This window comes from Orbicella faveolata, unplaced genomic scaffold (genome assembly GCF_042242905.1).
Source record: "Orbicella faveolata isolate gen_17 unplaced genomic scaffold, um_ofav_v1 contig_13, whole genome shotgun sequence".
NCBI lineage: Eukaryota > Metazoa > Cnidaria > Anthozoa > Scleractinia > Merulinidae > Orbicella > Orbicella faveolata.
The window spans coordinates 9,581,084-9,590,760 of NW_028301540.1; the positions used below are offsets into that span (position 1 = coordinate 9,581,084).

At 37.7% G+C, this 9,677-nt stretch overlaps 1 protein-coding gene and 1 long non-coding RNA gene across 2 annotated transcripts; one reads left to right on the plus strand and one right to left on the minus strand.

Moving 5' to 3' along the window:
* Nucleotides 1-1,396: 1,396 nt before the first annotated feature.
* Nucleotides 1,397-3,068, minus strand: LOC149114893 (uncharacterized). Its single transcript, XR_016205939.1, has 2 exons — nt 2,839-3,068; nt 1,397-2,123 (listed from the first exon to the last, which is right to left on the minus strand). It is a non-coding gene; the product is annotated as an uncharacterized LOC149114893 (long non-coding RNA).
* Nucleotides 3,069-3,108: 40 nt separating this feature from the next.
* On the plus strand, nt 3,109-9,338 carry LOC110058856 (3-hydroxyisobutyrate dehydrogenase, mitochondrial-like). The gene is made up of 8 exons (XM_089284543.1): nt 3,109-3,227; nt 3,313-3,329; nt 4,174-4,376; nt 5,457-5,501; nt 5,606-5,727; nt 6,519-6,652; nt 6,764-6,997; nt 7,972-9,338. The coding sequence occupies exons 1-8, from the start codon at nt 3,152-3,154 to the stop codon at nt 8,125-8,127; spliced, it is 987 nt and encodes a 328-aa protein (XP_089140669.1). The 5' UTR covers nt 3,109-3,151; the 3' UTR covers nt 8,128-9,338.
* The last annotated feature ends 339 nt before the right edge of the window (nt 9,339-9,677 follow it).

The window sequence follows — 9,677 nt, forward strand, 5'->3', positions numbered from 1 at the left end:
TTGCTGGTTTTGTATATTGATACAAAATTTGCTTCGTCATCATTGTTGTCGTTAACTCCATTGTCGTGATCATTATCATATTTGATATCTGTTATCTTGGAATTAGCAGTCAAACCTTTTTTTTAATTAATTGCATCACAGTAACATTAAAGTACTGCTAGTCTGGAATTGTCCCTATCTCACTGAGGCCCCGATCCACACTATGCCTAAGAAATTTGAATACACAGCTCTATTTAGATAGGCCTATCGTCCACAGTAATCCGGACCGAAAACAGAAGTTTTCTAAAGTGGTCTTCAAACCAAGGGAACTTGAAAATGCCGGCATTGCATTTTAGTGTGGATGGAAAACATTTTGAGAACAGAGGTTTTCAAAAATTGTCTGATAATCATGTGATTAACCCTAACCCTCAAGGGTGCAAAATTAGCGGACAAAAAACATCAGAGTAAAAACATTGTTTTCAATTTCTCTGGTGAATTCTGGATGGCTCTTGAAGTTTCCTCACAACTCTTCACTTGCAAGTAAATACAAAAAAATAATACGTTATGATTTTGTGTATGATATTTGTCAATCAGTGATGCAAGCTTCTCATAAAACGCTTTTTTTGGGTCCTAAGCCAAAGTGAGTTTGTGGGTTTAATTGAATGGTTGTTAATGTTATCAAATTGAACATATTTTTCCATGTTCACAAAAAGAGGGAAGTGGAACCTCATGCTGCGGGCAAGTAGTTTCACTGCAGAGGTTTTGGACATTTTATGATTACATTTATATGGTTTAAAAGACTGTAAGCTAATGCAATAACACCACAAATGCACTGGTGAATAATTTGGAGGAAAAAGTGGTGTGAATTTGCATGAGTGCAGGACAGCTGGTAAGATGACACTTTTCTGCTTGCAGCAGATGAGTTGTCAGAAAGTTGGCTTCTGCGCATTTAATAAGCCATTTCTGAATTACCTTTAGCCTCTTTCTCAAAGGAGTCTTGGTGCCCATTGTTTCATATGAAAATGAGATCCATTCACATGCAAATTAAACTTATTTTCACATGAATGGTTGTGCTCCAGCCTCACCTTGATAGAGTGGCTCAGGTCAACTCAGAAATGGGCCGTTGTGATATCAATTTCCAAACTTTTCCAAAAGTTATATAGCAATACAAGTTAGATCATGCACAAGGTCATGCTCCCATTTACTGTGGCTCGTGACAATAAGCATGTGAGAATAGGCCATATTCGTATTCTCGGTATTGGACTGAAACTAGCTTGAAATGGAGGCTCATGCCGGGAATATCATTAAAAAGAGATTAATTCCATTTCCATTTCCATGTTCAATTCTTTCTATCAGAATTTTTTGCTCAATTCCTTCATGTAGCCCAGATCAAAATTATAATAGTCACACTGTAAAGGGTTTTTACACAACAAATTTTATTGCTCTTTGGGCCCCGGGTTTGGACCAACACAAGTACCAGTGGCTATTAGTAATGCATGTAACATTTAAAAGCGGGCTTCCACTATATTGTGTCGTTCCCAAAAAATACTCATTGTCTTTTGTTTTTTCTTCTGGCCAATCCTCCCTTCTGAAATTCTACTTAAAACTTCATGCATCCACTTTCAGTTTAAGACTTTGCCATTTGAGGGAACCATCACCTGCTTGGAATTTTCAATGACATTCCATGGAAGGAGTGGGGATGGATATTTTTCTGAAACCACACATTTTACAATCGTTCATTTTTACTTTTTCTTGGTTATACGTGGTCTTGAAATAACATATCTAATACAAAAAGCAACACTTTGCAGTAAACAAGTTCAATTTTACAATTTCTTAAAAACTATACTGATAGATCGTCAACCACAAATGTTACAAGTCTAAAGAGTATCAGTCAGCCATACTGTCTCACAGACAAAATACAAAAGAAATGTTCAACAAAAAAATTGCAATTCACACTTTGGACAGAAAACACAACTGCCCTTGCCGTAACTTGTTGTGAAAGGTACATCAAAGATCCACTCTCACTCTTTTCGACATTTATGTAGGAGAGAAGCTCTTGATCTCAAAACCTAATGCACCAATAGAACCAGCAAGTAGCATCACTGTTGTTGTTTTGCTTTATTCCATGCTATTCCTCTTTACACCTGCAAGTAATTCAGCAGTTAGTGGAGACATTTAATGACCGATTTTTTCCAAAGTATTTTTTTCTTGCCAAATCCAAGGCTGATACTCGATCTACATTTTCTGCATTATTTCTTTGGCACAGTTTAGTGTTGAGGCAGTGAAGTGGTCTAGGGATGATTTGGGGGGATGGGGTGGGTAATGGCCTGGGGGGTACTTTGGGAATTTCTGGGTGGGGATGTGCCGCTGTGACCCTGGAACCCTTAGCCTATACCAGAGCTAGTTCAGCTGAATTTTGCTAACCCCCATCTATTGACACTGTTGAGGCTGATTTGCGTAAATTTAAACTTGCCAATTTGATTTTTTTATATTTTTGAGTGGCAATTTCTGGTTTCCTTACTCTAGATAAAACCTTCAACCAACCAGTCAGTTTTGTGAAAAATGATATGCTATTCTAGACCCAAACGCTCTCATTGACATACCCTATCCTAGAGTAAACTGCTTGAAAACCATACCCTTCACAGCGGCACATACATATATAGCCCATATATGGCAGTGCCCCCCCCCCCCCCCCCCGCCGGGGTAATGGCTATCGACACTTGTTATGTAATGTTCAATTTATATTTCCTTCAAAGCACCGTTCTGCATCAACGTAACCACGCACAAAATTAACTTCAAAAAAGCAGTGAGTTAAACAAAAACTTTATATTTAATAGTTAAAGTGAATTCTACGCTTACCTCGGCTAAGTTACGATTGATCCGTTGATGAAACACCCTCCATCTTTTCTCTTTCGATGGCCGCTGCTTTCGCAAGCCTCTTTTCACGCAAAGCCAAATAGTTCCTTCCAGTAAAAACCAGGATGTAAACCGAAGCTGCCATACAAGTAAAGGTAATTGACTTCTGAGCAAAATTCGCAACTTTTGACAAAGTACCCATCTCTACGAAAGTTCTTCGAATCCTTGGAAAGCGTTAGGAGTTAATCAGCGGTATTGTTCCTTAAAAAGATGCGCAGGTATTTCACAATTTCGCGGGAGTAGAGCGGGTAGTAAAATGGCAACAATTTTTCGTGCGAATATTGCTCTCAGATCGCTTGCTCGTAGAACTTTAATCTGCCGTTTCTACTCAAGTAAGTTTGTCTGTTTACAATCTAAGGAATTGCTTTATATTTTAATCAGCGTTTCCGAAATCTCACAAGATTCGTTTCTTTTCAGATGGCATTCAGTCTCAGGTGAGCGAACAAAGTTTATTGTGTCTATTTTCAGCTATTTTAAAATTCCACGTGGAAGATTGTCTATGATCTACTTTAGTTTTAAACGTCCCTTTAAATGCCGTTCATTACAGAACGATTGATTGCACTTAGGGCTGAACTGTGTTTAGTATTTGGTCTCGTTTTCAGGGCTTAACTGCAGTTAATACAATTGTACTTAACATAACCTTCGATCTGTCCTGAAAAATACTTTCTAGTTATAGCTCAGCTTTTACTATAAATGTTCAGTTTCGACGAGATCGCTTTAAAGATATTTGCGCTTCCTTCTATTTTTTTTCTTTCTTTTCTGTTTTTTTTTTTTTTTTTTGTGGTCACAGGATACTTTTGACCTTTACCGTTTGTGGCTCGTTTTACAAACTTGGAGCCTGGACTCTAAATAAAGGGGGTAGTGCAGGGGGTGTGTCTGGGGCGGAGCCAGTGATCGACCGTTAGAGAGAATTAAGGACGTCATCAGCTAGTTACATTATATAATCTTTTCAGAATTTTAAATATATTTAATGTGCAACTGAAAGTGTGACATCTTCTGTTGTTTGCTGAAAATCTGTCAAGTTTTGGATATTTGAGTGAGCTTTCAGCTTAATGGAGAAATTTTATTTATTTTTTTTATTTCCTAAAGCTGCACATTGGTTTTCTTAAAGAAATAAAACACAGGCTAGGATTTTCTATTTAAAAAGATTGAAAAGAAAAATGTTTCTGCTAAAGGTTTTTTTTTTATTCTGGACTGCTTTGCCCTGGGTGTTTTATACTGCATCAAAGATCATTGCATTCTTTGTTTTTATAATGGCTCATTGTTTGACTGCTGTAGGAAGGACCGATTGGTTTCATTGGATTAGGGAACATGGGAGGTCCTATGGCTAAGAATCTGTTAGATGCAGGACATGAGATCATAGTATATGATGTATTTCCAGAAGCTCTAGTTGATTTTAAATCACTGGGTGCAGCAACAGCTGCCACGCCCAGTGAGGTGGCATCTAAGGCATCCACTATTGTCACCATGCTACCATCAAGGTATTTAGCACTTTATTTGTTTGCAGGATCTTTTGTTCTGTGAGGAAAAGCTGATAAAGCTGAAATCTCTAATGTTCCTTTTCCTAAGTTATGAAAAGCCATGAAGACCAATGCAAAGATGTTTATCCCTACACATGACACTTTGATTGATCTGGACTTTTTTATATTTGCTGTCATTTCCCTTTTTGCTCTTTTTTCACTCAAGATGCACCAATCAGGGATGAAACCCTGCAACCATTGTGCTTGTCTTGTAGTCTTCACACAAACGTTCTTATCATTAGGGAAATTGTAACAGAATTTTTTTCATTTATTTTTTTTAACACCTAGCCATTTGCAGGATTCTGAATTAGATAAATCACTTCAAAAAATTTTAGAGATGAGTGCCTTGGTTCACCTAGCCTGTTAGTGCAAAGCTCTCTCACAGTTCAGCTCTGTCCACCATCCTGAATAAGCTGAAAATAATGCATAGTAGCTGGCAGTGGACTTGCATCCCATACAGTGAAACCTGTATTAAGCAGACCCCACATTAAGAGGACACCGGACCCTCTATCAAGCGAACACCAGCTTGAGTCCCTAAATTTTCTTCCCATATTTAGTGTAAAATAAACCTACATTTAGTAGACACCTCTGTTAAGTGGATGCAGACCACAAAACCTGCAATAAGCGGACACTTCAAGGGCATTTTACCTTTAAAAGTTCAGCTGAGACTCCTTTAACATTGTTCAGTGATGTTGCTTTAAAGCTAAGTGATTATTCCAGATTGATGTGTTGGCTGACTGGACATTTTGCCATGAGCAGTCTTTGATTTCACTGTGTTACACTGTGTTACAAAAGAGTTAATAATTAACTATTATTGCACAACATATTAGAACATGTTTTGAGTGGACACCCTATATGAAGCGGACACTAATGAGGGTCCCCAGGGGGTCTGCTTAATTCAAGTTTCACTGTACATAGGTGTAGCACTGGCATTATAAGCTGCTCAGGCTAATTAAGTAGCCATAGCGTAGCGTTCCTGATCTTTCCCTTGAAACAAAGTTGCCTGCTTGAAGTTTATGTCTTCATGTTTTCTGATTTCAGCCCAAATGTGAGAGATGTATACTGTGGGGAAAATGGGATTCTTAGGTAAGTGCAATAAAATTGTAAACTTACAAAACCTTATTTTTTGGAAGTAACTTTTATTTACATTTTTTGCAAGTTCCTGCAACCAGGCAATTATTTTCTTTCAGTAACGTCAAGCCTGGATCATTGTTGATTGACACCAGCACAATTGAACCTGCTGTTGCCCAGGAGATGGGGGAACTTACACAGACCAAGGGAGCAACATTTCTAGATGCACCAGTTTCTGGGGGTAGGTTTTGTTTCTCAAGCAATGACATGTGAATTTACTGTCATCTGAAAACCCTTTTGAGGCACTGGTCAATGTCCAGTTACAGGAAAAATAGTGGTCTTGGGTAGGAAAATTAAGCACAATTTAATTCTTTTCTGTGCATACAAAAAGACTGTCTTTTTGACAACTCAAGTTTTGAAGTAAACAAGCCTAGAGTGTTATAAATTAAGTGCATTTCAGTTTTTGAAGTCTTAACCAAAGAAGACTGACTTCATGTGAATTGATTTCACTATTGTGAACCATGAGAACGTATGGGGTGTCATTCCCAGAGAATGTTCTGTACAAAAAGTTTTGTTTAAAAATTTACCAGCTAAGGAGAGCGGTTCAGGGCACCATTTTAGGCTGGTTTCCACTTGCAGATAAGCATTAGCATGAGTAACATATGCAGATGCAGTAGAATATTGCTAAGTAACACCTTTTGTTGCTTGCTAGGAAATTGCCAAACAACCAATTATCAACATCTTACTGTGTCTCTGTATGTTGGCTTATTCTTTTGCGCTAGAGAAAACCAGCCTTTTATGTTACCTTATCCCTAATTTGTGTGCTTAATGTAACTGAACATGCAAGCCAGAGTACAAAATAAACCTGAGTGTGCAGATAAGCATAAGAGGGAGGGACAGTGAGTCAATGTCCTCTTAGAGAGGAATGTGTTGATGAAAGGAGTCAGTTGTTTGGAATAATCTGCTCAGACTGGTACTGTGTCCATTTTTGTTTTGATCATGTCTTCTGTGCTTGTGCTTAATCTACCTCAGGAGTGACAGCAGCCAAAGGAGGAACCTTAACATTCATGGTTGGTGGCAAAGAAGAAGCTTACGAGAAGGCTGCTAAAATATTACAACACATGGGCAAGAATGTGATCCACACAGGAGCCACTGGGACAGGCCAAGTAATTTCCAATCAGAGTATTGTCACAGTGTTGCAAATCAACTTAGGAATCCTCACAATCACAAATTGTTTATTTATTATTATAAATATATGATTTATCATTATTTTGCAGGCTGCTAAGATCTGTAATAATCTGCTGCTTGCTGTGAGCATGATAGGAGTCTCAGAAGCCACAAATCTTGGAATCCGCTTGGGACTGGAGCCAGAAATGATTGCCAGAGTAATAAACACAAGCAGCGGCCGCTGCTGGTCCAGTGACACATACAACCCTTGCCCGGGAGTTATAGAAGGTATTCCTTCCAGCAATAACTACCAAGGAGGGTTTGCATCACAGCTCATGGTCAAGGTGAGCTAAGAATTATGATTTCTAAGAAATTTGTACTGAGTTTGTATCTATTTGGTCAACACCAAAAAACATGGTGTTATCTTAGTATGGTATCACCTTTTCAGTAGTTAGTGTTGTTCTAGAAAACATTCATGCTCCCCCACTCCCCCCAACCGCCACTGCTAAGTCCAGTGGGCAAGTGAAACACATTAAGCACTTAATGACTGGCCCCAAGGGAAACAGTGAGTTTTGTTTGAAGCCGAGGGGAACACTGAGGTCGAGGGGAAACAAAACTCACTGTTTCCGGTGGGACCAGTCATCAAGTGTTTTGTTATACCTCCTAACGTAAAAATAGAAAAAAATCTGCGAAGAAATTGTTTGCTTGATGCTGGCTGGCAGACAAATTTGCCATGGTTTCAAGGAGCACGACCTGATCAGGTTCGAGTCGAAAGTTCAAGTTGTTGTTTCCCTAGGGAGTTAGTGAGTTTTGTTCATCCTAGGGAGTTAGCGAGTTTTGACCCACAACACGTGACACATTCTCCTCCAATCGGAAAACGTATTTGAGTTGGAAGGTATAACAAAGCTATTTATTAACTTTAAGTCAATGTAGGTAATTTAACTTCCATAGCAAGTACACATAAGTAATACGTCATACACCTGCACTTGCTGTGGCAGTTATTTACCTTCATCATCTTCAAGTTGATAAATACCTATTATAAGTCCATCAAACAACACATCCAATAACAGTGTGATACAACTAAAAACTTGGTAATGTCAACAGCAATTCAGTGCAGATAGCTCTTTAAATGATCGATAAAAGTGCCAGTATCCAGAGTCTATAGCAATGCAAAATTTGACAAATCATAACTTTGACAATGTTATGCCAAGCACATTTCACCTTCTTTTTTGCATAGTTTAGAAGACCACTTCAAGAAAATGGAATTTTTAGCATAGAATAATTTTTAATTATTTTGTATATTTTTGTTTCTTTCCAGGATTTGGGTCTTGCTCAGAGTGCAGCGACAGCAACCCAGACGCCGACACCCATGGGTTCACTTGCTCATCAGATTTACAGAATAATGTGTAACAAAGGGTTTGCCAAGCTAGACTTTTCGTCCGTGTTCCAGTTCCTCAAGGAAGATAAACATTAACCTGTTCTGTGTACGCCAGCACTTTTCAATAATAATATTCTTAACACTTTTATTGTCAGTCACACTTTCTATGCTGTCATCTTTAGGAGTTTGGCTGAGAATTAAAGAAATGAGCTTGGGTCAAGTGAAAAAATACTTGAACTGAATAGGCATATAAATTATTTTAGTGATGCAGTCAAGGTGTATTTTTACTGGAACTGGCCTTGGACCAGCAAATATCAGGCATTCTTCTCATTAGAAATAAATAAATATAATCGACAATTTGATTAGGACTTTTGAGATTTCAATGAGGTGATAGTGGATGCGGCCAAAGGTCATGTCTTGGAAATCAAAAGTGAACAGTCTAATCTCTGTTTCAGTAGGATATTCAAACTAAATTTCAATCAAATGACGATTTCTAACTATTTCAAAGTGTAGTATTAAAGTTCAGGCTTCAGCAAAGCACGCAGACTTAATTGTTATTTAGAACTTACAGTTGTGTATACATGCTGATAGCTCAGCCAATCAGATTGCAACATTTGCATTAGTGCTCAAGTAGAATTCTACTAATTGTTGTTAGTGTTTTTCAAGAGAAATTCCTTTTGTCCCAAGAATTTCATGAAGACAGCTTTAGTGTCTCTGCATCTATTACTGACAGTTAATTGTGTGGTCATGAAAATTAAAGCCTGAGCAAAAATAAACCATCTGGGAATTTAGTAAGAGAATCCGCAAACCGCTGATTGCTATTGATTCAGCTGATTTTTCTGCAAATCATTGTTTTTAATTAATTAATAAATTCACTAGTCTGAAATAACGAAATAATTAACTTGTTTGCACCAAACATGAAACTTCTTGCATTTGCATACAAATGCTAAATGGCTGATGCCACAGGAGAGACAAATGTTATGCTTTCATAATCTCTCTATGGACAGACATTCTGTTTAATTACATTAGCAGAATGGAATTTTTCTTTTCTGGGGTGGGGAATGGAATACTTTTTGGGGGAGGGGACTGTCAAATCTTAAACTTTCTCAGAGTGGAGAAATAACTAGTCTTGCATTTAAATGTCTCCTTGGTATGCTAGTTGTTCCATATATTCCAAATCCAAGTTATTTATTATGTTTAGAACAGGTATTGAGGGATTATGTTTATAACACACCAGTTTGATCTGTAATATGGGCAAAGCCAGAAAGGAATTCAATATAATAAACTGCAATATTTGGAACACCATCGTTACTAAAGTTGTGTTCTGATTAACCAGTGTAATTCCTTTTTCAGTTGGTTTTGTTTTGTTTGTTTGTTTGTTTTTTTTATTGTCAGTAATCAAAAATTCCTACAACAATCTGTGCTTGATTTGCGACCGGTTCTCTCCCAAACCCTAATCCAACAAAAAACACTCCACAGTACAAAAATTTGTTTTCAAATCAACCAAAGACATGTATTGTAGCATCGTTTAGGAGTTTCTCCCAGTTGTTCCTCAAAGAGAATTGACGCAAATAAGAGAAATTACAAACCTCTTTAAGGAGATCATGTCCACTAACTACAATATGAACTATTTTTTGTCTAAACAA